Below are 26,501 nucleotides of genomic sequence, written 5' to 3'. Positions count from 1 at the left end.
CATGTGCGCACACTCTTACAGCCATGCATCGTTTAAACAGGCCTAGAACCTCTGGTGCCCACAACCATGGAGTAAACCCCTACAGCCCATCTCTCCCAATGAGTAAAATGAAAAGGTCTGGGCATAACTTCAAGAAGCTGCCTGAGGCTTCTAAAAAGCAGACAAGCTCCAAGACTGTGAGGGGCAGGTGTTTCCGCTTTATATTCCTCTTTTCTCTCCTGGGTTTAACCATAAGGGTGCAGGAAGCAAAAACCGCGAGAGAAGCCATGTTTTCCTGGACAGAAGACTAGGAAAGGAGCCGCGGCCAGAGAGTGTGGGAATCCTGGCGAGGAGGGAGCAGGAGAGGGGTGCCCAAAGGGGAAAATATCCTACAAGGATGTCCTCCTACAAACTTACATCACATCACATCCAAGAAAGCTACAGAATTCCAGGTCATTTGTCCTCTGCTGTCCAACACCCCCCCGTCCTCTCTCTAGATCCATATTCTGCTGAATATTCTGGTCAGAATCGAGTTTCACCTTCTCCAGAAGGCTCCTCTGTCTAGTTGCCAGTTACCAATACTCGAATCTCATCTCCTCAACTAGACATCAACCTGTTAATCGGTTCCTAGCACCCAACCAAGAAATGTGCTCATTTGCTCAGTGAACGAGCTCTGGGTGGAGCTGACTGGGAGCTCGGCCTCTGAAGACACCACAGCTGAGAGGAGGACGCCTGCTGTAGGACCCCACATATGTGAAATGTCCACAAGAGGCTAATCTAGAGGTAGAATGTGGACCAGTGCTTACTGAGGGCTGGGAGAGGGCAGAGACTGCTAAGGGGCCCGGGGCTTCTTTGGGAGTGATGAAAACGTTCTAAGATTGACAGTGGAGATGGTTGCATAACTCTGTGAATACACTAAAAGCCAACGAATCGTACACTTTAGATGAGTGAACTGTATGGCATGTGAATTAGACCCCAATAAAGCTGTTAACATCAAAAGAGCCTATGGAGACAGAGCCTGCAGCCTCTGACTAATGTCCACCCAGTCCTTTCCCTGCTACATGGACGTCAGATGCAAGAGGACGGCGCAGCAAGGACAATGACACCCGCAGCTTCCATCACTGAGCATTCACTTGGCGCTTCACAGCATCATTTCAATTAATTTTTACAGCATCCCAAGAAGGTTCTCAGGAGATGGAGGCTCCAGAACACCTCGCTCAAGGTCACAAAGCTCACTAGGTCTTTGCGTGGCCTCCTCCATAGTGGAGACAACCTCAGAGGCTGAGCAGACAGCTGACCTCAGTGATCAGCAATGCCAACTGCCCCCCGTACCTTCCGATAGGCAGGGCCCTCCTCCGCTTTGGCCACCCGCTGGTTCACGTAGAATACCCGGGGAATGTTCAGCTTGATGCAATACAGGTCACTGCTGATGACAGCCCACAGCCTGAACAAGCCAGCCTGGCCGGTCTCGCTGATCTGAAAGGAAACACAGGTGGCACAACAGTGCGTGTCTCACCGTGTCACAGAAGGCACTCAATACCTGTGGACAGGCCATCTCCCAGGTGGCCTCCAGCACCAGGCCCTGTCACAGAGGCACAAAGGTAAAGCCCTGCCCTTCCTGCTCCATTCCAGACCAGGTCCCCAGGATCGTGAGCCATCCAGATAGCCCTTCGTTCCCATAAGCCATGCTCCCGCCCTCAGGGGTGTCCCGCCCTCCCACTGCTAGCTGTCCGCACTTGCACGATCTGCCACGGGAGGTCCAGAATGCTGCGAGCAGTTCTTCGCAAGAAGCCCCCCAGCCCGGTGGAGGGCCCCTCTCGGACGGTCCCAGGCCTCGGTGCACCTTCTGGCCCCGCCAGACGCCGCCTCTTCTTGTGAGCAAGGCGCTGTCGAGCTTGTAGCTGCCACTTCTTCTTGTGGAACTGGAGCCAGACCAGCCACTCTTCCTGCGATAGGTCAAGAGGAGGAGACGGGAAATACAGCTGAGCACGAGTGAAACAGAAACACCCTTCCACAGCAACTAACCCTCACAGTCCCCAAGCGCTCTGTAAGAACTGGGTACATCTTGCCAATTTGCTCAGGGGTCAAGGCCCAGTTCAGGGCCCAGACCCTGCAGGGAGATGGCTCGTCACAGGTCAGGCCTGACCAGCATCCCTGCTTCCTCCCCCTGAGGATTCTTGCCTGGGTGGATCCAAGCCCCGGAGGCTGCCCCAAGATCTCCTGCCAGGGCACCGTCAGCTCCAGGTCCTGCGACTCCTCCTGGCTCTCCCAGTGGCTACACCTCCTCTTGGTAGCAATGGGCACTGCCGAGTGGAGCGGCTTCACAAGGCCGAAGTCCTCCATGTCGGGGGCACCAAGGCTCTGGGCACCTTCTGAAGCTTGTGCCACGCCCACCTGCAAAGATCCAAAGGAGCCTTAGAACAGCTCTCTCTAGAAATCCACCATAAGTGCACCTCTGAATAAGGTAAAATACTTGTATGCAAACGTATTCATTTACAGACTAATCTATTTTTAAACTTTTAAGAGTGAAAAGGTCAGACAGAAAATGTCACTCAGGCATCACCATTATGAAGTGAATGTTTACATTTTTCTGTGCTTGCTTCAGAACTCTCTCCTCTTCATAAGAAATAAAATACTGCAAAGAATAGGTAAAGGCCCCCTGTTTCTCCCTCCCAGCCCCCAAGCACAGTGCCTACCACTCCCCACACATTTTGAATTTTTACTCCGTACCTATAAACCCATATACCATTACTTTAAGCTGCAGTTTTATATGAACAGAGACACATGGTACACATCCTACTGCAACTTGTTTTACTCAATAACATATTTTTGAAATTGATCCCTATTGATGCATGTGGACATTGTCCATTCATTCTAACTGTAGGATATTCCATTATGCAAATAAATCAGCTTACCTATCCATGACGTTCTAAAATGAAGAATGGTTAATTTCTACTCTTTCAGAACTAGAAACTGGGTTCGTCAACAACATCCTCCCACATGCTGCCTGAAGACCTTGTGTTCACACCCCCACCAGAAATACAGATAAGCTCCTATTTCCCCACGTGTGCTAATAGTTGGTGTCACCATACTCATTTTTTGGTGTGATGTGGTATCTAAATACTTCATTTTTCATTTACCTAACTGACAGTGGGGTTGACCCTGGGGCAGTCAGTCTTCTAAAATGGCCCTGATGACCCCCACCTCCAGCTGTTCATGCCCCTGTATGACTCCCTCCTGAGTGTGGGCTGGACCCAGTGACCTGCCTCAAATGAACAGATTACAACGAAAGTGATAGGATGTCATTCTGAGATTAGATTATAAAATACAGTGACCTCTGAACTGCTGGCACTCTGGCCCTTATCCAGTGCTTGCTCTGAAGTCAGCTGCCAGGCTGTGACCTGCCCTCTGGATAAGTCCATGGAGCAAGGAAATGAGGACGGCTCCACTAGTGAATCCTGCCACCAGCTACCAGAGTGAAGCACGTCCTTCCCCAGTTGCTGGGGAAGCCTTCAGATGACACCTGACTGTAGTCTGTGGGAGACCCTGAGCCAGGGGACCTTGATAAGCTGTCGCCAGATTCCAGAACCACAGGCCACAGAAAGTGCAAGATAATAACACACCTGTGGGACTTCCCTGGTGGCGCAGTGGTTAAGAATCCACCTGCCAATGCAGGGGACACAGGTTCGATTCCTGGTCCAGGAAGATCACACATGCTGCAGGGCAACTAAGCCCGTGCGCCACAACTACTGAACCTGAGCTCTAGAGCCCGCGAGCTGCAACTACTGAGCCCGCGCGCTGCAACCACTACTAAAACCCATGCATTCTGGGGCCTGCATGCCGCAACGAGAAGCCACCACAATGAGAAGCCTGCACACTGCCACGAAGGGTAGCCCTCGCCTGACACAACTAGAAAGAGCCCGTACGCAGCAACAAAGACCCGGCGCAGCCAAAACAAAAAACAAAAACACCTGTGTTACTTAAGCTGCTAGGTTCTCGGATTACTTGCTACGTAGCAACAGAAAAATATACACATGCTTATGGACCATTCCTAACTTTCGTACATTCCGAATATCTTCTTCGAATTATGACTTGTCTCTTTATGGTGACTTCTGTACTATAAAAGGGTGTGTGTTTTTTACTTTTTATTATAAAAATTACAAAAGTAATGAATACCCATGTTCTTATAACTCAGATTCAATAAATACCAACGTTCTGCCATTCTTGTTTCAGACTACAGAAAATTTACATTTTAATTAATTGAATGTATCTGTCTTTCCCTTTGTGATCATTTTTTATGCATGCCTTAAGAAGCTCTTTCTACCTCAGCATCATAAAGATAGCCTCCTGTGTTTTTTTCTAAACAGTTGTTTTCTTTTTCAATTTAGATCTGTATTTGGAATTTGTTTTCATACTCAGTGTGAGATAGCTACTTACTTCTTGAAATATGAAAAAACATTTCCCCCAGTATCATTTATTGAATAAGCACTCCGTTCTCCTTAATAATGTATAACGCTACCTCTGTGATAGACCAAGCTCCCATACGTATTTGGATCTGTTTCTAGGGTACCTATGAGCGCTACTGCTGTATGGTCTTGCCTTAATAAGACTTTCTTGTGTGTCTTGTTACATACTAAGACAAGCTTCCCCTTATTCATCTTCAAAATTGTTTTTGTTTTTCTTATACTGGTTCTTCATATGAATTTTAGGATTAGACTTTCAAGTTACATCAAAAAACTTTTTGAAGGACTTCCCTGGTGGTCCAGTGGTTAAGAATCTGCCTTTCACTGCAGGGGGCGCAGGTTCAATACCTGGTTGGGGAATTAAGATCCTGCATGCCGGCCTTCCCTGGTGGCACAGTCGTTAAGGATCTGCCTGCCAATGCAGGGGACATGGGTTTGAGCCCTGGTCCGGGAAGATCCCACATGCCACGTAGCAACTAAGCCCATGTGCCACAACTACTGAGCCTGTGCTCTAGAGTCCGAGAGCCACAACTACTGAGCCCACACGCCACAACTACTGAAGCCCACACGCCTAGAGCCCATGTTCTGCAACAAGAGAAGCCATTGCAATGAGAAGCCCACACACCGCAACGAAGAGTAGCCCCCGCTCACTGCAACTAAAGAAAGCCTGCACACAGCAACAAAGACCCAATGCAGCCAAAAATCAACAACAACAAAAAAATCCTAATTGTTTCTAGTATAAGATAAAGCTACAGATTTTTATATATCAGCTTTGTATCTAATGATCTTGCTGAAATGTCTTATTAGTTAAAATAATTCCTGGGTTTCCTTACATTTTCTGTGTTAACATCACCTGCAAATGACGAGTTTTATGCCTTTCTATCCTTAAAATTTAACTTCTTTTCCTTGTTGAATTATGCTGGCCAGGACTTCCAAACAATTTTGAATAGAAGTGATGGTAACAGGCATCCATCTCCTGTTCCTCAACTTTAATGATTCTAATGTGCCACTATATGATGTGTGCTATTGAGTTTCGACAGAGACTTTATCAGAGAAACATCTCATCATTTATGATTTTGCCTGCTCAAAGTTTTATCACGAACAGACATTAAAGTTTATCAAATGTTCTTTCCTGCCTCTGTTGGAAATGATCCCATAAATCTCTCTTGATGATGATGATGAACAGATTTTTCCTAAAATTAACAGAATTAGCAGATCTCTAAAGCTAACCCCTGCCATTCCTTGCATAAGTCCTGCTTGTACACAGTGTTACTGTTTTTATACGGTGCAAAATTTAGTTTGTTACTATTTTTGTACCTGTTGTTTGTAACTGCCAATGGCCTATAACACTCCTTCCTTTTCCTGGCCTGTCAGTTTGTTACCAAGATAACAAGTGTTATCAAGATTACCAAATGAGTAATCTTGATATTCTCTGGAATAATTTGTTTAAAAAGTTCGGTAAAATCCCTCTGAGAAACCATTTGGGTCCAGTGTTTGTTTCTTTCTAATTAGGATTTTTTTTTTTTTTTTTTTGCGGTACGCGGGCCTCTCACTGTTGTGGCCTCTCCCGTTGCGGAGCACAAGCTCCGGGTGCGCAGGCTCAGTGGCCATGGCTCACGGGCCCAGCCGCTCCGCGGCACGTGGGATCTTCCTGGACCGGGGCACGAACCCGTGTCCCCTACATCGGCAGGCAGACTCTCAACCACTGCACCACCAGGGAAGCCCTATGATTCATTTTTTAATGGTTAAAGTTCTATTCAGTTTTTCTATTTTTTTTCTTAGGTTAATTTGAATAATTCTTCTAGGATACTATCCATTCCATCTAAGTTTTCCAATTGTTTAGGAAAGGTAACTACTTATTTATTTATTTTCAGGCTTTATTATATCTGCAATGATAATCTGTTTTCATTAAAACAAAACCTGAAATACCTATCTTGACAAAGATTTGTCTATTTCATAAGTCTTTTCAAAGATCAAGGTTTTGGTTTTACTGTTTGTTCATTCATTTCTGCTCTTGCCTTTATAACTTCTTTCTTTCTACTTTCTTGGTTCACTCTACTGTTTTCGAATTCTTCAGCTATAAGCTTACTTAATTTTCTACTGGTTTTTCTTTTCTATTACATGCATTTAAATAGATTATGTGTTATTTATAGTCCTCTTTAGCTGCATACTATAAATTTTGATAGTATTTTCATTCAGTAAGTATTTCTAATTTCCATTGTGACTTCTTTGATCCATGAGTTACTTATAAATGTGTTTCTTTTTAGTTTCCAAACAATATGGTCTGTATATAAATTATTTGGAATCTGTTGCAATGCACTTTGCAGCATACAGACAGTCTTATTTTAGGTGTTCTTGAAAAGAATGTGTATCCTTTAATTACTGGGTGCAAGGTTCTATTTGTTAACTAAATCTAGTTAGCTACTAAATCTAGTTAGCAATTGTGTCATTCCAACTGTACACATTTTTACTAGTTTTTGGTCTGCTAGATCTATCAATTGAGAGAGATGTGTCAAAATCCCAAACTGATTAGATGTCAATTTCTTCTACTTAGGTAATTTTTACATTATTTAATTTGAAACTAAACTATTAGAATTGTTATATATTTCTAGAGAATTGTGACTTTCAGTATAGTTTAATACCATCCTTATCCCGACTAATACTTTTTGGCCTACATAGTTTTTTGGTCTGGCATTAATATAGCTACATCAGCTTTGTTTTGGTTAATATTTACCTGATATATATGTTTTTTCAACCTTTTAATCATTTTGAGCCCTTTTAAATATAGCTCTTATAAATAAGATAAAGTTAGACTGTAAAAATTCAACCTGAGAGTCTGCTTTTAGCAGGTGAGTTTGTTTACTGCTCTGGTTGAAGCTCACTTTCCATCTTCAGCACCTCAGAATTTTCTTCTTGCTCTTCTGATTTTAGCTGTGCTTTTCATTACACTGTCTTCAGTATTTTTTGGAGTTTCTAACAGAATTTTTTTTTTTTTTTACAGTTTAGACAACTGAGGTCTCAAGGTATAGTGATGCATTCCAAGTTACTGAGTCTAATTAGTACATCCTCCATTTACACATAGTTCTTCACCCTAAACATGATTCACAAAGTTTCTTATCGCAAAAGAAGAACATTGGGAGGAATTAAAGGATAAAGTATCAATGTGTACATTTTTAGAAAGAAAAAAAAAAACATTGTAAATGCCTGAATGGAAGGAAGCATCCAAAATTATGGACAGCAATGTGGAGACTTTGGTGCCCTGTGTGCCCATGGGACACTGCCCAGCACCAACCGTCACAGCCTCTGTTGGCCTGGGCCAGGCCCCATTACCTGTCTCTTGCCCTCAAGGACGAAGAGCTCACTGATCTTCTTCTGCTTGTAGACATCGTTCTTCTCCAGCAGTTTTTTGTGCAGCCAGTCAGGGTGCTTGACACGTGGTACTGGGTTCTTCACCTACATAAAGGTGAGATCGATCACTTGTCTGATGCTGTTAGTCTGGGCCAGGCCCAGGTTTCTGTAGCTTTTAGGTCACACTGTGCCCTGTTTCCACCAGTTCTCAACCTCACCTGCTGCAGAGCCGCAGGGATTGTGATGATCTTCTGTATGGCACTTCCCAGTCGCTCAATGTAGTAGTCCCAGTCCAGAATCTGAGCGTGCAGGAAGCCAGCAACAACCGGGGTGTATGAGAGAAAAGCAGCAGCAGCGGCATGCTTCACGTGTCTCACTTAACTCTCTTAGAAATTCTAAGATAAAAGGTCCCATTTCGCAGAGGAGGAAACTGAAGTGGAGAGTGTAAACGACTCTCCCAGGATCAGAGCTGGTAGGGGGCCAAGCCAGCACTAGAACCCTGTGCCAGACCCCAAGCCTTAGTCCATCCAAGAGAACAGTTAAAAGGGCCTCCCCAACATTTAGCTTCTCCAGTTTTGCCCTAAAATGTAACTATTTCCTCATTCATTACATAACAGAAAGGAGGAAATCAAGAGTGAAGTCTCCAGCCAAAAAGGAGACGTGAGTCAGGGATACTCTGCCCTGTCTAGTTTTCCTCCTAAACTTCTGAGAGTAGGAAAAAACCCGCACTCACTGTCCGAATATCAAAGTCTTGAAGGGAAGGACTCTTAAGCCATTTCCGGAGAAAGTACTTCCTCACCGTGGGCTCTGCCTGGAAAATGGCGAGTGGAATGGCCCTGGGCAAGAAGAGACACAAAACTCAACAATGTGAAAACCTCCCTAAACCAGGTCATAGCACTTATCAAGTACACACATATTCTACATGGAAATAAGTTATTATGACCTACTTTGTAACCTATGTTTCTATTTATTGTAGTTATTTGTATAAACTATACCTATATCTGATGTTTATCATACTTAATAACTAAACAATACTTCATCATATTAAAATACCATGGTTTAATGTACAATCCCCTACCATTGGCCATCTGGTCTGTGTTTGGCCACCGTTAATAGAGCTATTTATACAAGTGTCCTTACATAAGTTATATATTCATGTGCATGTATGTAATTAAAAACTTAAAAAATTATTATTCATTGGGTAAAATATTAGAGAGCCCACCTGCTCACCTGAAAATGAAGCCAGTTTTCACATCATTAGCAAAGCAATAGGGCAACTGTCACTACCCCTCTTTCTTTCATTGGAGGAAGTATTTGTTATTGTGAAATATCATGAAGAAACTTAGAAAGAACACAACAGACACCTGTGCACCCACCACCCAGTCCTATCAAACTGGCCCTGCCATTTTTATTTCATGGATGAAAAAATAAAGATGACGATGAAGTCCCCAGTGCAGCTCTCCTGACCCTCCTCATACAGAAGTAAACACAATATTTTTCTTGGTGTTTATCAATCCCATGCATGCTTTATAGAACTATTTTGTGTACCCATAAAAAAATAAGAGTACTTTCTATGTGTGTAAACTTAAACAGGTGGAAGTACACTGTATGTGTCGCCCTGCAGTCTGCTTTTCTTGCTCTATCAGTGATGTAACATGTAGCTGTGATTCAATCATCCCAACTCGAAAAGTACAGCATCAGTCTCCTCGGGGGTGTGAGTGATCTGGAGTCCTGTCCTAAACCTGAAATGGACCTTGTGATGGGGCCCATCGCAGCAGACCCTCCAAGACATCCCCACTCCCCTATGCCTGACTGAGAGGGTGCTCTCAGTCTGGTCTCCCAAGAACCCAGATTCTCCGGGCTCCAGGTGGATGGGTTCACCACGCTCTCTCAGGGGTCCCACCAGGGCCCCAGAAAGCCTTCCTGTCATCTGATCTGCAGGGGGTCTGAGGCCCAGTTCCTCCCTTTTCTAAATCCAGACTATCCCTGCACTGTTTTTTTAAATATTTATTTTTGGCTGCATCAGGTCTTAGTTGCAGCACAGGGGATCTTTTCTTGCGGCGAGCAGGCTCTACAGCGCACGGGCTCAGTAGCTGCGGCGTGCGGGCTTAGTTGCCCCACGGCATGTGGGATCTTAGTTCTTCGACCAGGGATCGAACCCACGTCCACTGCACTGGAAGGCGGATTCTTAACCACTGCACCACCAGGGAAATCCCTCCCTGTACTGTTTAAGGAAGCTCATCTCTCTATGGAAGGACAGAGGTTCCACAACAGATGCAGGTTTTCAAAGTGAGCATATGAGACCCTTAAGGAATTCCTTCCTTAACACTGGAAACCCTTACCTCTCTGTGACCGGAGACCCCTCAGGCTTCCGGGAGATGATGTAGCGGCAGCTCAGCCCTGCATCCTTCACCATCTGATCCCCCAGGAACTCAGCCAGGCGCCTGGCCGTGCTGATGGACGTAGACTTCTGCTCCCCATAATCTTCCAGCTTCCGAGACATGGAACGGTTCTCAGAGATCAGCTCGAACAGCTCAGAATCAGGCATGTTAGCTGCCTGGAGAAAGAGGCAATGGGCAAAACGTCCCGCAGAAGGAAGGGAGCACCACCATGAGGCTACCCGAGACTTTCCTCCAGGTGAAAGTCTGCGTTTCTCTAGCCTGATGAGCTGAAGGCAGCAGTGTAATAGGGCTGTCTCATACCAGCATACAGCAACACTTACACCACACACAAAACCGTACCTTTTGTTTTATTAAAGTGTGCAGAAAAATATCAAGAAACGTTTATTGAGCTATTAGCACGAAGACTGCAGAAGAAGAGAAAAGACAGAGCATTGATTTTTCTCCTAAAAGGAAAAGAAAGATGGGGAAAGGAGGAACCAGGAGGGAGAAGAGGCACGGGCCAGCCGGACAGCAGCTGGACCAACTGAGGGGCCAGCAGCTTCCTTCAGCGATGAGGAGTCCGGGGGGCCTATCCGAGGACAAACAGCTTACAATTCGTTCATTATCATGCTATTTGTTTCCTTCACTGTTTCTGTCACTGGATATAGAAGTTAAGGGGGGATTCTGAGAGGCCCTGGAACTAAGGAAGTAGTGGGATCCCATCAGAATTATTAGCCTTGAGTTCACCTGTCACCTTGCTCACCAGGACCCTCAGAGCCAGGTGAGGAGGGTGGCCTTACCTTACTGTACAGCACGTCCAGCCAGTAATCAGCCACCTTGGCAACAGAGCCATACGCCTCCTCTAGGGTGCTGCCCTTAAGGAAGGCCTCGAATACTGAGGACTGGAAGGTTTTAATCAGCTGCAGCTCCCCACGGCGTTTGACCTCGAAGCCCTTGAGCTCAGCCAGGGAACCATCCTCATTGAATACGGCATACCTAGGAACACAGGCAAGCACAGCAGAGAGGGAAAGCCTGGGATGCTGGCTGCTTCTCCTCGCCCTCGGCCTTCTTCCTTCTCTTACCCGCCCCTCTAGCATCCGTCAAGCAGCAAACATCTCTCCATCCTGAGGTTTATGCTTCTCCAAACTAAAAATGACTTAAGACCCTGCCATCTGTAGAACCAGAATATAACAGGTGGAGAACAGAGTTGGTAGCATCAGCGTCAAGAACAGCTTTCCAAATTGAATCAAAAAGGCCAAAAAACTAGAACTGAGGTCTGTTCCCATCCTGGCTCCTGGTCCACTTCCTGGAGGAGTTGTTAAACCTAGTCTATCCATTTCCTTTCCTAAGCATAAAGTCTGCGGGATTCCTACCTCTTCTTCAGTTTCTTGCCTTCTTCCTTGGAGGCTGGAAGGATCATGGCAAGGTAGGGTCCGTCAACCTCAAAAAAGATGCTGTTCTCTGAGCGGGAGACATAGGTGAGCGAGGAAGGCTCAGCCAGCTCCTGGTACTGCTCATTGGTGAAGCCCTCCTGCACAGCAAGAGTGAAGAGGGGCTCAGCCTCACTTGTGATCGTCCAAACCTGGAAACCACCAGCTGCCCTCCAAGGGGTGGACAGATCAGCCAAGCTGGGGCTCTTCCATACAATGGACACCACTTGGCAAGAGAAAGGGATCAAGTTCTGACACGTGTCCAACGTGGATAAAATGAAGTGCATCCTGCTTGGTCCAGAAAGTTACACGCATGTTTCCATTCATAGGACACGCTGGAAAAGGCAAAACTATCACATAAAGGACATGCTGGGGAGCCAGGTTTGGGTGTAAGGAGAAGGGCTGACAACAAAGGGGCAGCACCCAGGAACCTCCGGGGTAGTGGGCTATTCTGTGTTGCGCTGTGGTGGTGGACACACACCTCTATGTGTGAATCAAAACCCACAGAACTGCACCCTGTAAAAAGTGAATTTTACTGTAGGCAAATTAAAAAACATTCAACCAGGATCTAGGGTGACCCCAAGAGAGCCTGCAGACTGGGACAAACGAGCTTGACTTCATTATCGCTGCATGACAGAACCCTGCCAGAGGGCTGGCTTAAGAAACTTTGGCAAACCTTGTGTTGCCTGGGTGGCGTAAGACTAAAGATAAAACACTCGACTGCAGCTGGTGAGCTTACTGCTCACAGACACATGGTTCTGAACCTATTTTACACAAATACTAGGGTTGAACAAATAAATAAATACATTAGGAAAACTAGAAACAGGAGAAAGAAGTTACTAATAAGGAAAAGAGAATAGATTGGAGCTGGATATATCAATAGACTCATGTTATATATTTTTAAATATATATGCAGATAAAGAGAGAAATAAACGTACATTCATGCGTGCAGGGTTATTATACACACACACATTTCCTAGCCAATCTGCTGTGAGCAGCAGTGACACCTCAGACCCCATCTCGGTTTCTAACACCACTCTCCAATAAAAGGAAGCCAGGCTCCTTGGGGAAATGGCTGATTCCAGGGTGGGACAGGGGAAATACAAGATGAGGCTGGAGTGTCTTGTAGTCCCAGGAAGTAAGAAAGTACTCCAAAAAAAGCCAAACCCAAACCCCAGAACGGGGCATGTCTCAAGGACACGCGGGTGAATATGGAGGAGCCCCCAGCGGCCAAAAGGGAACAAGCTGAGTAACAAAACATGCCAGGACAGAACTGGGTTGTGGCCCAACAGAACAAACATGCGCAAACCCACACTGACCTAACAAATGACTCAATAAAGAGACAAGCAAGGGAATAAGTGGGAGGGAAGGGTGGCAGCTCTTCCTTACAGAAGGCTCCGATGAATAATTTCCAAGGAACGAGGGAACCAGGCTCGCCCTGGGCAGAGTGATGCTGCCGCAACCACCGCTGAGACCACCGCTAGCGTTAAAACCAGGGCGACGGTTCCACGCGAAACGGCACATCTGCAGCATCTCAAAAGTATCTCCTCCACTGTCTTTACTAATTACAGTGGTGGCTTTGCTATGTGGCCAGACTCTGCCACTCCTCCTGGGAGTGTGGACTCACTGGCTCACTCCAATAACGCGACACTGGGAAGCCAGCAAGCAGCAGGAGTGCAGGTCCCGACACCATGCCCTGACAGAATGCCAACACGGGGCATGTACTCTGGAGTGTTCCTCCAAAAACCCCAAATAACCTCAGTCTAATAACAAACAACAACAGACAAATTCAAATTAAGGGTCAGTTAGCAAAGCACCTGACCAGTATCAAAGTGTCCTGGTCATAACAGACCAGAGAGACCAAGGGGCTGCCAGGCTGGAGGGGACTAAGGAGACAGGACGCCCAAACGCAGTGCACAAAAAGTGGGGAATCCAAATACAGCTGTAGTTGAGTTACGGTGTGGTGCCAAGGTGACTTCTTAATTCTGACAATTACACTGCGGTTTATAAAAGATCTTACTTAACATTAAAGGAAGCAGGCTGAAGGATATACAGAAATTCTCTATTCTATTTTTGCAATTTTTCTGTAAGTCTGGGTATTACACTGAAGGTGAATGTAGACTCAGGTAACTTTTGAGCATAGCGTTTTCTGGACAGATGCTCAGGCTAGAGAAAAACAATCTGAAGGTTGGAGACGGGGAGGCCTGAAGTCAGGATGGGAGCATGTCAGTAACAGCCAGCCCAGCCCCCTTTCCCAAATCCCCGTCAGAGCGGTGGCACAAGGAAGCCAAAGCCCAGACAGTAGCCCCTCACTGGAGACGCAGGCTCACCTTGACCATGATGTTTAACATAGCCCCAGGGTAGGAGATGGTCACCTTGGGCTTTTTCACACTGGTCGTCTTGATGACAAAGTTTTCCGGGAAGCTGTTGGGCAGGACACACCATATTCCATCTGTGTCCAGCTCTAAGGGCCTCCTTCAGGGAAACAGAAAAATGAGACCACATGGATGGTGGACATCGACGCCTATAGAGCAAGAACCCCCTGTCAAGTCCTGACAGTGGACAAGGCTCCCCTGGTCGTGAACCCACAGAACGAAACACCTGCCCCTCTCCAGCTCTATCTTCATCAACCTGTCCCTTCTCTCCCCCAGCCATCCGGCCTCCCCACCAGGCCGCGGCCCACCCAGCCTCAGCAGCTGACCAAGTGCAGCACTCACCCGATCTGCTCAATCAGCTCCCGTGCCTGGGTGATAATGTTGGCCCCCGTGAAGCAGACGATGCCAGCCATCTCCATGGAGTACCAGCGGGCCCTGGGAGGGACAGTCACAGCAGAGGGGGTGGGAGGGGCTCCCTCTAGAGGGTCATTAGAGTTGGGGCTGGGAGGAGGGGACATCTGAAGCAGGGAAGAACTAAGGCGGAATTTAGCTCTGTGCTGAGGACACTCCTCTGTTCCTACTTCAAGGTGCAGGGCTCCGCTCAGGAAAGTTCTGGAAGGATGCAGCATGCTGCCACTGCAACAGCTCACAACCTCAGCTCAGCAGGACTCTCAATACCAGCCAGATGGCCGTGTGTCCCTGAGTCCCCTCCCACTCTCCCCAGCACCGTCTCATGCCTCCTCCGTTTTCCCAAAGCCCACTCTCATCCCGACTTCTCAGGGAAAACACCAGCCCACCTGGCTCAGTGTTCACACCAGGTCTCAGAGGTGTCAAGCGACCTGAGGCCAGGCCCTCCTGCCCCAGGGAACTCCGCTCCGGTTCTAGCCCTGCTCTCAGCCCCTCCCTCTCTGCCATTAAAAAGCAGCAACAGAGAATCAAGGCCTCTCCCCCTCAGACCAGTCCCTGGCCCCATCACCACCTTTCCCCTTCTCCAGGCCGCCATGCCGATCCTCCCAGTCTCCAACCACAGGGGCTAGGCCTCACCTTCGATCACCTGCTCTCCCGAGGCCCCCACCCACCTGGTTGTCGGTCCAACGGACACAGGCCCCACCTTGCCTCATCTCCCTTTGGCCTCTGATCACGGGCACAGTCCCCATGGGGCTTTCTCGACTTCTCAGAAGGCTTTATTTACAGCCCTCACTAGTCGTATGCCAGAAACTACCACACCGCTGTCTGCAGCCCAGGATGCTCAGAAGAACGTGCCCAGCAGTACTGACCCCGCTGATGCCCAGGACCCTCTGAGCCAGCGTGACCTCCACCCCTACCCCACCTGCTCAGCCACATTCCTTGAACTGGGGCCCTGCCTCTCCCCTCTCACTCGTGCCCATGGGCCCCACGCATCTCAGCTCCTCCCTTCGTCCACTAGCCCCACCGGCCCCACCAGGCACCCGGGCAGGAGCCTACCCCTTGCGCATGACGTAGCCATAGAAGGAGTTGAGGATGCACTTGTGAGCCAGCTGCAGGGAGTCGTACAGGACCTCCATGTTCCTGCAGCGCTTTGCTTCCGCTGCCTCTCCCACCTCCACCGCCGCAGACAGCTTCTTTCTCCACACCTGAGACACACACAGGCTGATCATCCCCCACTCTTCCAGCTCACATTCTCTATGGCCAGTGGCCCAAGGTTTACTATGTTGCAAATTTCCAGTCTATAGGAAACTTGAAAAAAAGTAGAGTGAAGACCATATGCAAGAGGGGCCACTGTTGATATTTTGTGCCATATTTCCTTTATTCCATTCTCTCTCTCTCTCTCTCTCTCTCTCTCTCTCGGCACAAACAATGGAAAGATGTAACTCTCATGACCAGAGCCCCCTAAATACCTAAGCATACAATTTCCAGGAACAAACACACTCTCCTACAGAACCTCAATACTGTTATCACACCCGAGAAACTTAACACGGAAACAACATCAACTTGTTCCTCACAGGGTCGACACGCTTGGTTCTCACCAATCCGGAATCACCTTCAATCTAGAACTGCCCCATGTAAGACAGATATCCTGAAAGGAGTGCTGAACACAAAGGAATATATTGATATTACATTTTTATTTCTTGTGAGACTATGGCCTAGGAGAAAATACTCTATGACAGCAACAACTCACTTGGACACCTCAGACTTGGGGCAACTTCAGCATCCTGGGACAGAACCCAGAACCCGGCAGCTACCTGGAGAAGGGGATGAAATCCACGCCTGAAGACCAGTGACAGAGGCAGGGGTTTCGCTCCACTAGAGGCCCAGGGGCTCCCAGCCCAAGTCCTGTTATTCCATTTACTCTCTTATTAATAGACTGGACAAGCTGAGTGACAGGGTCTCTCAAACTACATAACTCACAAACCACTGACTGAAAGCAAAGTGCATGTCATTAGAGGCAACATCTTAGAATAACAATTTACCCCTTAGCCAATACTTATGAACATACAACTGTTTACCAGACACTAGACCAAGCGGTGGAAGATGGACACCGCAACGCTAACCAGGACCGTGTGCTACTATAATTGGTTGCAAAGGAAATGTTCTCGTCACTGTGGTGGTGGTTACACAGTTGTATGCGTTTGTCAAAATCAATGGAACTGCCCACCTGAAAGGGTCAGATTTATCCCACGTCAATGTTACCTCAATAAAGTAGACACAGCCACTAGGGACGGTGACAGACATGGACGCTCGGGGGTGTATGAACTCACTTCCTGCCCGAGCAGCATTTCTTTCCGTTTGCTAGGCTACATGCTGTCACAGTGGTCAAACACCGGACATTCTCCTTGCATCTCAGAACATTTCACCTTTACTCCCCCAGCTGATACCACCTTTTCAGTACCTAGAAGAATGTCGGGCACATAACAGGCACTCCATAAACGTGCTAAGCGAATGAAAGGCTTCCCAGGATTTGTATCACATGGGAAGACATCAGGCTGTTAGTGCTGAGGGGGTGGGGAGGGGGCAGGCAGGACCCCAGGAACGCCCAGTGCCAGCCGGGGTCGGGGTGGGAGGCTCAACACGGTGACACCTGGCCCTCGTGTCAACACAGGCTGTACCTCCCGGGACGCTGAGCCTCAAGGAGGCCGACAGACAGCTCAGCTCCCCCAGCTCAGCCCCAGCAGCTGTGAGGCTGGCGTTTGGCAGCTTAGCTCCCCCTGCTCCATCGAAAGGAAGCGAGTCTCAGCTAACAGGAAGTGTGGGGGGCCGGCGACACCGCACTGCCAAGCTTCCGTGATGCGAATGGCCGTCCTGAGGTACCCTAGGACAAGAAGCCAGGCCCATCTGTGTCTTATTAACTAGGGAAACAAGAGCTACTCGAGGTCCCTAGTAAGAGCAACTGATAAAGAAATGCAAAGAAGGCCATAAATATTTCAGCAAATTCCCCGTCCAATGTGAGAAGAAATTCTTTAAAGGTCTGGTATTTAAAGAACAAACAAAATTAAGAAATTTACTGAGTGCCTACTATGTGCCAGGTAATATGTTAGACTCTAAAGAACAAGACAGTCACTACACTTTCGGCACTCTGATGAGGCAGACAGATGAACAAGTAACTCAATAGTTTAATTAAAATAAAGTGAGAAGGTATGGTGGTTCCTCAAAAGATTAAAAATACAATTACCGGGACTTCCCTGGTGGTCCAGTGGTTAAGACTCCGCACTCCCAACGCAGGGGGCCCAGGTTCGATCCCTGGTCAGGGAACTAGATCCCACACGCGTGCCGCAACTAAGGAGCCAGCGAGCCTCAATTAAGACCCAGCACAACCAAATAAATTAATTAAAAATTTAGAAGTAGGGCTTCCCTGGTGGTGCAGTAGTTGAGAATCTGCCTGCCAATGCAAGGGACACGGGTTTGAGCGCTGGTCTGGGAAGATCCCACATGCCACGGAGCAACTGGGCCCGTGAGCCACAACTACTGAGCCTGCACGTCTGGAGCCTGTGCTCCGCAACGAGAGAGGCCGCGATAGTGAGAGGGTCATGCACCGTGATGAAGAGTGGCCCCCGCTCGCCACAACTAGAGAAAGCCCTCGCACAGAAACGAAGATCCAACACAGCCAAAAATAATTAATTAATTAATTTAAAAAAAGAAAAAAGAGTTCTGAAACTCTTATTAAATATTTAAAAACAAATTTTAAAGTAAAATAAATTTTTTCTCCTTTAAGAAAAAAAATACAATTACCATACGATTCAGCAATTCCACTTCCGGATATATACCCAAAAGAACTGCAAGCAGGATCTCAAAGAGATGCCTGTACACTATGGGTGAATAATTCACAGCAGAGATATTCACAATACCCAAAACATGGAAGCAACCCAACTGTCCACCGATGGATGACTGGATAAACAAAATGTGTTATGTCCATACGATGGAATATTATTCAGCCTCAAAAAGGAAATTCTGACATAAGCTACAACATGAATGAACCTTGACAACATTAGGCTAAGAGAAATAATCTAGTCACAGAAGGACAAATCCTGTGGGACTCCACTTATATGAGGTCCCTAGAGTGACCAAAGTCCACAGAAGGTACAGGATGGAGGGTTATTGTTAAGGTAGAACAGAGTTTCATCTTTGCAAGATGAAGAGTTCTGGAGAGGGATGGCGGGGATACCTGCACAACAATGTGCATTTGCTTAATGCCACTGAACTGCACGCTTAAAATGTTACATTTCATGTTGTGTATATTTTATCATAATAAGAAGCCAAAAAAGTTAAAAATGATAATAATAAAGCACAATGATGACAGTCTATCAAGGCAGGGTGGGATGTGAAGACTCACTGAGTCTAGCAGTGAAGGAAGGTCTCTCAGAAAAAAATGATTTGCTTAAAGAGAACACAATTATTTGTTGATATTACGACTGAGGCATTGCTATGTATTTCTATGTATTTCCCTTAATCCTAATCCTAATCCTGGATCAAACATGTCAGTGAAAACACCCCCTCACTCCTCCTGGTCAGAGGTTGGCAAAGTAAAGGGCCACATGGTGTGTACTGTACACATGCAGGCCTCAGGTTCTGCTGCGGGCAAATGCAGCTCAGTTCCAATAAAACTTTATTTATAAAAATGGCTGGCCCAGCCATAGTTTGCTGACCCACTGCTCTAGATAGTTACTTCAAAAGCAATCATTCAGAATAGTTGCGAGGCCCCAAGCCCTTAATTCTTCAAAGTTAAGAACAACTGCACATTTATTGTCTGAATGCAGGTACCAGCCCAGAGGTGGGGAGTAACACATCCAGACAGCGCCAAGCAAGGATTTTCACCTCAGAAACTAGACTCTGTTCCGACCTCACAAAGGTCAGGCCCACCTTGTGGAGACCTTTGAACTCGTAGCGCCTGTCCCGAAAGGCACGCACTGTGTCCACATAGAAGGAGTTCTCCCGCTGGCAGATGGTGGTAAGACGTTCTTCCACCTTGGTCACGTGGATTTTCTTGTATGCCTTCCGGCAGTAATCTGAGGCACAATTGAGAGTGGGGGGCACGTGAGACTCCACACAGCAGACAGGCCTCCTGGACACAGCCAAGAAAGCTAGGCAATGGATGCCAACAAACGTGGCTTTTTAGGTTAATGCAAAGGAGCAGAAAACTCAGAAAGACATGTGCTTGTGAAGCATATCAAAGAAACAGCAGCCCCGTATGAACGGACCAAACACATGAAGACCACAGGGAGGGTTTGGTAGCTGAACACGCACCAAAGGGTAAATGACAAAAAGAAGCCTATAGGAAGAACTAGTTCCCAGTGGTCTCATCTAGTTCAACAACTGGTTCGACTGACCTCAAGGGGTGACACACCAACACAGCCCAACGAAGACTCAAGTCAGAGAAAACGCAGTCTGTGGAGATGCGCGCTGTCCCAACTGCTCACCTGCCAGCCTCCGCTTCTCGTATTTAGCCTGCTCCTCGCGGGACAGCTCGTGAAAGGCCCGGGCTGGGCCCTCTGGGGTCAAGGGAGGGAACTTCTCTGACTCCAGCTGGTGCTGGATCCGATGGTACTCGCTGCGACTGGCTGGCACTGGGAGGGGTGATGGGAAGAGAGTGTGTGATAGAGACCCAGCCCCTGCTGGGCTCCCTGCTGAGCAGCACCGCCCAGGGCGGACACTCACTGAACTCGCCCCTCCACTGCCAGGCCATCTTCCTCTGGCAGTTTGCTCCAGGCTTGTTGAAGTCACAGGCAGCACAGGTGGCCTCATCCACCATGGCAGAGGGCTGTGAGGGGACAGGAAGGGAGCAGTTAGGGTTTGGGCAAAAGAGCTTGATTCTGATGTGAGAATCTCTCTCACCTGCAGGCGGTTCGTCAAGATGATGTTGGGGTACATGGCCCCCACGTCCAGGTGGTAGATAAGGGGACACTCAATTCGGTTAGGAACATCTTTCAGGGAGGTGAGCTTGGCCTTAATCTGATCACACACCTACAGAGAAAGGGGAAAGAAGTGGAGGCTGGCGACCAAGACGAAAACTTGGAGACTGTACAGAGTGACAGAGAAAGCACCATGGGTTGCAGACGGACGACAGATGACAGGCACCAACACCAGGCCCTGGAGGTGCAGGGGACTTGCAAGAAAAGACAGGACAGCATCACGGGAAGCAGCAGCCTCCACCCCAAAGAACTCTGGGGTTCAGGAGAAAAGTGCAGAGTCTGTGGCCTCACATGGCACGGCCCATCTGCTAGCAAGTAGGGGACCCAGCTAGATTATCAAGAGCCATACTTCCTGGGTGCCCCGAGTGCCCCCATGGTGCAGGTGTGTGACACAACATCAACATCCCAGCAATCCCTCATCTGATGGATGAGAAGTTTCAAGAGGTGAGTATGGGCTCAAGAACGGGCCCTCTTAGACCAAACACCTGCTCTGAACTGTGATGCTAGACTGTTTCCAGCATTACTTTATAAACCAATGAATCAGATTCTGTTTCCAGCCAAGGCTATTAGCTTAAAAACCCTCCTAATGCCAAACACCTAGAAATCCTAAATGAAATGTGAAAACTATCCCTGTAAATGCAGTTCTGAGCTTCTAAGTCATCCCCAGAGAACAAAAGTGATGAGCAGACTCAAAACCAGAGCAGTGAGTTGACTCAATGGGTGCCTGGCAGGGCCAGGCCCTGTGTTGGGGTCCCCAAGACCATCCCCAGGTTTGGTGACTCACAGGGAAAAGACACAGAGCTCAATCAGCAAAGGAAAAAGGCGATGGGGAAGAGCCCAGGCTCAAGCTTGGATGAGCTGAATTCTTCCAGCATCAAGCCATGACAACCCATGAGAAGCGCTGTCTCCCAGAGAAGCTCGTGGAGACCCACTGCCCAGGGTTCTTACTGGGGGCGGTTCACGTAGGCAGCTCTGCCTGCATGGACCAAAACCCGGACTCCCAGAAGGAAAGCAGGTGCTCAGCACAGACTACCTTGTTTGCACAAGCAACTGAGCTTCCGTGAGGCCTTCCTATCAGAGGGAAGCGAGAAACCTGCTGGAACCCGAGTTCCGCCGAGGGCAGCCGAGCAGCAGGCCTTTCCGAGGTCAGCGGCCTCAGGCCTGTGCTGTGAGCTCTTTCCTTCACACTTCTCATGCCTCCTCAGGGAGGGGCAGGCTACACACAACAGGGAGACAAAACACAGAGCCCCAAATAAAGGCAGGACTCTCAAAGGCCACCTCCATAAAAGAATAAACTAGAACAAGTCTGCTCACCAAAACCATGTGCATTCTGGGCTCTGGGCAAAGAAAGCATCTTCCCTGAGCATCTGTCATCACGGGTGCTAAGAGGTCTGTGATTTGCATTACCTCACTAAGACTGAGACCCTCCAGCCAAGGAACCAGATAAGAAGGCACATCAGGCCTGTGTCACTTTTGTGGAACCAGGAAGAAACTGTAAAATTACCTGACAGTCCTCCTACTGAAGAGGAATTCACATTCCAAAACTGCTGAGCATGGGGAAAAAACACCCACCGTGACTGAGAGCAGACACAGTGGGAGGAGACCCCTGAGAACATCAGAGAAGTAACCTCCTGGAGTAAACATGCTAAAATGGGGCTAATTAAAGACAATAAAGACCAAAAATCTAAAACACAGGAAGAGAAACAACAAAGACCTACTGTATAGCACAGGGAATTATATTCAATATCCTGTAATAACCTATAATTGAAAAGAATATGAAAAAATACATATATATATAGGGAATTCCCTGGCGGTCCAGTGGTTAGGACTCTGCACCTCTACTGCAGGGGCATGGGTTCAATCCCTGGTTGGGGAACTAAGATTCTGCAAGCCACGTGGCACAGGCAAAAAAAAAAAAAAAAAAAGAATATATGCATGTGTATGTACATATGTATGCGTGTGTATATATATATATATATATATATATGTATAAAACTGAATCACACTGCTGTATACCTGAAACATTATAAATCACTATACTTCAAAAAAATTTAAAATTAGAAAATAAACAAAACACAGCAAGAGAAAAAGTCCACTTTAAAGAAATAAAGCACATTTGAAAAAGAACCAATAGAGCTTCTAGAAATAAAAATATTGTCCTAAAAAACAAAAACAGTCACTGAAACTATAAAAGGCTAATAAACAGGCTCTGATAGCCACGTATTTTTGTTTTATTTTTATTCACTCCCCAAATGTAACACCTAGTTAAACCAGAACATTAGGTATGTACTTATTTGATCCAAAATGTATATGCAGCACTAAAATTTGAGAACTACTGTATTTAGGAGTTATCTAACACTCATTAGATAACTTAATTGAATACACTGGCATTCTTAGACAGGCTGGCTAAAAAAAAACCTTTAGATCTGGGGTCTGCAAACCTCTGTGAAGGGCCAGATAATAAATACTTCAGGTTTTGTGGCCACAGTCTATCACATATTTTTTTTTACAACATTTAAAAAATATGAAAACCATTCTTAGCTTGCTGACTGTACAAAAACAGGCCTTATGGGCTATAGTTTGCCAATCTCTAGACATTCAAGTATAAACTGGAAAACATCTAAATTATGCAAAAATTAACCAGAAGAAAAACATCAATCAGAAGGGCAGCCATCTTTTATGAAATACATTAACTTTGGTAAAGTCACATTAGAAAATCACTTGAATGCAAAATTGCCCTTAGTATTAAAAAATTCCTTAAAACCCTCCAAAGAAGTCAAACTCAAACTAGTAAGGAAAAAATGACTAAAAGGAACATCTATCAAGTAGAACAGGAAATACCAGAAACTTAATACTTATTGTTTCTAACTGAATCTCAGGCAAATGAGCCATTTGGAGAACAATCCCCCATCCATCTCTGTGCTAAGGCAAGCTCTGAAATGCTGCTCTGGAGGGAAGATGAAGACGACCCAAGTAAGGCGCAGAAGGCTGGGATGACAGGGGATGACACCTGGACAGGCCAGACGTCGCTGTGAGCCCCAAGCTGACGCCTCCCACCAGCTGTCATCATACCACTGCCCGGATGATCACTCAGGAACAAAAAGGTGACCTGCTGCCCTTCCCCTAAAGACCCTGGGCCACCCTATAGAGAAGTTTCAGGGACTTTGGAGACAGCTACTAAGACGTACTGCCTGTCACCTAGAAAGAGTTCACATCCAGATTCACTAAGGTGTCTGGAGTCCCTCCAGTTACCATACCTTAAGCCTCACTCCACTCATTTCATTGGTTCTTGGACGTGAAAGTAGTATCTTTTGGGAACTCCCTGGTGGTCCAGTGGTTAGGACCCAGTGCTCTCACTGCCAGGGGCCTGGGTTTGACCCCTTGTCATCTGGGAACTAAGATCCCACCTGCTGTGCCCACCCCCACACCAACCCCTCAAAAAAGAAAGTAGTAACTTTGTTCCTTTCAAGTCGTTCTTTAACTCCTATTTGTTATTCAGCCTAGACTCTCTTCTTCTCAAGTTGGTTCACAGAGAGTTCCCAAAGTACATGATAGCTGCAGCTGACAAGAGCTGCACAGTACTTCATAGTTTGCAGAGCATGTGCACACGTTTTTGTTTGAATTTTGCCTGGTGAATCTGTTATAAGGCGTTTCTTGAAATCAATCCTAGAACTGGTAAGAACTGCAAAGTACTAAAGTAGCTGAATATGTTAAAGTGTTGAGCAGGACCTGACAGAGACCCAAGATGTGCCGCATCCAAAGGAACAGGACAGCGAAGTGGGAGGTGCCTGGGGCCTCCAGTCATGTGACACGCTTTGCATATGGCATTTTCTAACCATTATGTGATGGACTTTACAGTCACTATATTCTGCCCTGTAATTTGTAGGAACTCCTACCATCATTTTTTAAAGTCTCTTGACAATAAAAAGTTAAAATCCTCCAATGGCTCCTCATTGCCTACAAAATACAGTTCAGGTAAACTGGCACGAAACCCTTCACTTGCCTTCCTCTCTCCCACATCACACCACTTTGTCCCGAAAGCCTTCGCCATCTCTGTGAAATTCTCCCACGTCACCAAATCGAGTCACTCACTGCGAGCACCACGCTCTCCTGTCCTAACTAGACCAGACCAGGCCCCGTGTCCTGTCTCGGCGCCCAAGCGCCACCACACAATAGGTGCACAATAAACATGCCGATGAAAGAAGCCAATGTGCAAGGCGAGGCGTGTAAGCAGACTGTCCCCCCTCCAGCCCCCCGTGCGTTACCTCTTGGAAGTTGGTGACCTGCTCCATGGGCACCTTCTCCTCTTCCTCGATGGCGTGACGCATGGTCTTCTCCACCCGCTGCAGCAGGAAGTCAAAGGCAGCAGGATTCTAACACAAACAACCAAGAGAGGACATGAGTAAGAGAGGAAAATGCCCTCGCACCAAGTAACCTGCCTCAGGTGGGACGCTACAAAGAGAACGCTCCAGAAGGAGCCAAGTGCTCGCCCTACAGCACCCTAAAGGGCAGGCCAAAGGACGGCTGGCGAGGGGCCCACGAGGCGAGGGCTTTATTTCAGCCCTTATGGGCTGGGTCCTTCCTGGGTCCGCCCACAGCACTGGCGGGAAGAGGCCCAGCTTTAGGAGCCTCAGGAGGGGCGCACCATCCGGAACCGGCAGGGGATATCACTGCGGAACACGCCCGACTCCAGGGCTTCCACGTGGCCACCCACGTAGGTCTCGGCATCCAGCACGTGGCCATCATCTGTCAGCTTGCTGAACTCTGGCTCCTGCTTGTTGGGGAAGACGATGTTGGCGTGGAAGGCCTGTACCATCAGCAAGGCCTCACACAGCGTCCCGGAGCCCTTCCGCAGCACCTACGGGGGAAACGCCAGGCTTTCAGCCAAACACCAAAATCCAACGGCTGCGTCCGCATCAGCTGCCTGGGACCACTCCGGCAGGCAGCGGGCCAGGAGAGGCACTGACCTCATCGGGCTCCATGGGGATAATGGTGCACAGGGCGAATATAAAGGGGTGGACGTACTTCATGTACAGGTAGTATGTGGCCACTGCGTCTGACACCGAGTAGGTGGCCAGCGTCTAAGGAGAGAATATCAGAGAGTAAGGTCAATGAGGCGCCCAGCAGGCCACCACCGCCAGCCGAAGGGCAACTCTGCGAGGCAGGGCACGTGCCTGGGGCTGCTCAGTGGCCATCCGGCACATGTCCTCGGGGTCCAGTTCCACGGGGTCATAGCCCAGCTTGGCTTTGGCAGCTGCTTTGAGGTTGTGGCTGCCCACGGGAAGGTAACTGTCCCTCTTCACCCACCTGGGAATGAGAAAGAGAGCAAAAGCCAGAGATGATTCTGAGACAAAGCCCAGGAACCTGTGAGAGGCTGCAAAGCTGGACACACCACAGGAAGATGCAGGGTCCTGATGGGTACCCAAAGATCTCCAAGGCGTCACGTGGTGCAGGCCCCTTGTGAAAAGCTTTCACCCGGATCCAGTCAATTTCACAGACAAACCCACAAACAAGGAGATGCCAGAGCCAGTCCTTCCAGCCCCACGGCCTTCCTCTCAGCCTCACAGAGAAACGCAAAGGTGGGCAGGCAGGAACCTGCGCCCTCTGGCCTTCTGGATCCCTCCACAGCCCCCTCTACAGCCAGGCTCTGCCCTGCTCTCCCCGCCCCTCACACCCTGTCGTCAAACTCTCCTCATCCTCTTGCACCATCCCTTTAGCACAGAAACACTCCAGGCCACCTCGCACCCATCTCCACCTCTTCCCCCATGACACACACTGTTGTCTCTCTAGGACCCACGTCTTCTTACTGGCAGCATCGAATCTCACCTTCCTTGGCCTCTCTGCCCTGCCCCGCTGGGGCCTCCATGGCGCTGCTGCCTCCACTGAGGGTGCCCGCTTCTCTTTTACTTCTCTTCTTGAGAATCTATCAACTATCACTTTTTTTTTTTTAACCACATCACAGTGCCCCACAGTCCCCAGGCCCTCCACGTGGGTAGGGCTCCCAGGCCTGCTTCTACTCGGAACCCGAGCTCTGTTCTATTCCCCCATAAGCCCACCCCAAGCCCTGAGAACCAGAGTTCGCCATGCCTCCTGCACCTGTCCCCAAATCTATAGATCCACAAGTCCTCGGCTCTCAAATATC

The 26,501-nt window shown here is 47.9% G+C and overlaps 1 protein-coding gene across 5 annotated transcripts in view; it reads right to left on the bottom strand.

The window, feature by feature from the left end:
• The window catches only part of POLE (DNA polymerase epsilon, catalytic subunit), a 56,048-nt gene that overhangs the window by 17,253 nt on the left and 12,294 nt on the right, over positions 1-26,501 (bottom strand). For 3 of the 5 annotated variants that reach the window (XM_022598150.2, XM_089894271.1, XM_089894273.1), the window contains 20 exons: positions 25,534-25,666; positions 25,327-25,440; positions 25,005-25,217; positions 24,625-24,732; positions 20,283-20,411; positions 20,106-20,208; positions 19,868-20,014; positions 19,311-19,456; positions 15,441-15,589; positions 14,319-14,411; positions 13,932-14,076; positions 11,545-11,702; positions 10,972-11,167; positions 10,133-10,347; positions 8,524-8,626; positions 8,009-8,089; positions 7,773-7,895; positions 2,161-2,373; positions 1,716-1,925; positions 1,312-1,455 (listed from right to left, as the gene is read on the bottom strand). In XM_022598150.2, the coding sequence (XP_022453858.2) occupies positions 1,312-1,455; positions 1,716-1,925; positions 2,161-2,373; positions 7,773-7,895; positions 8,009-8,089; positions 8,524-8,626; positions 10,133-10,347; positions 10,972-11,167; positions 11,545-11,702; positions 13,932-14,076; positions 14,319-14,411; positions 15,441-15,589; positions 19,311-19,456; positions 19,868-20,014; positions 20,106-20,208; positions 20,283-20,411; positions 24,625-24,732; positions 25,005-25,217; positions 25,327-25,440; positions 25,534-25,666 (2,923 nt within the window). The remainder of the gene's footprint in view (positions 1-1,311; positions 1,456-1,715; positions 1,926-2,160; positions 2,374-7,772; positions 7,896-8,008; positions 8,090-8,523; positions 8,627-10,132; positions 10,348-10,971; positions 11,168-11,544; positions 11,703-13,931; positions 14,077-14,318; positions 14,412-15,440; positions 15,590-19,310; positions 19,457-19,867; positions 20,015-20,105; positions 20,209-20,282; positions 20,412-24,624; positions 24,733-25,004; positions 25,218-25,326; positions 25,441-25,533; positions 25,667-26,501) is intronic. The other 2 variants (XM_022598153.2, XM_089894272.1) reach the window with 2 other exon arrangements.

The sequence above is a fragment of the Delphinapterus leucas genome, chromosome 14, assembly GCF_059928025.1.
Source record: "Delphinapterus leucas isolate spDelLeu-1000000601 "Yukka" chromosome 14, BTC_Dleu_Yukka2, whole genome shotgun sequence".
Taxonomy (NCBI): Eukaryota; Metazoa; Chordata; class Mammalia; order Artiodactyla; family Monodontidae; genus Delphinapterus; species Delphinapterus leucas.
This window is presented reverse-complemented; position numbering and strand designations above follow the sequence as displayed.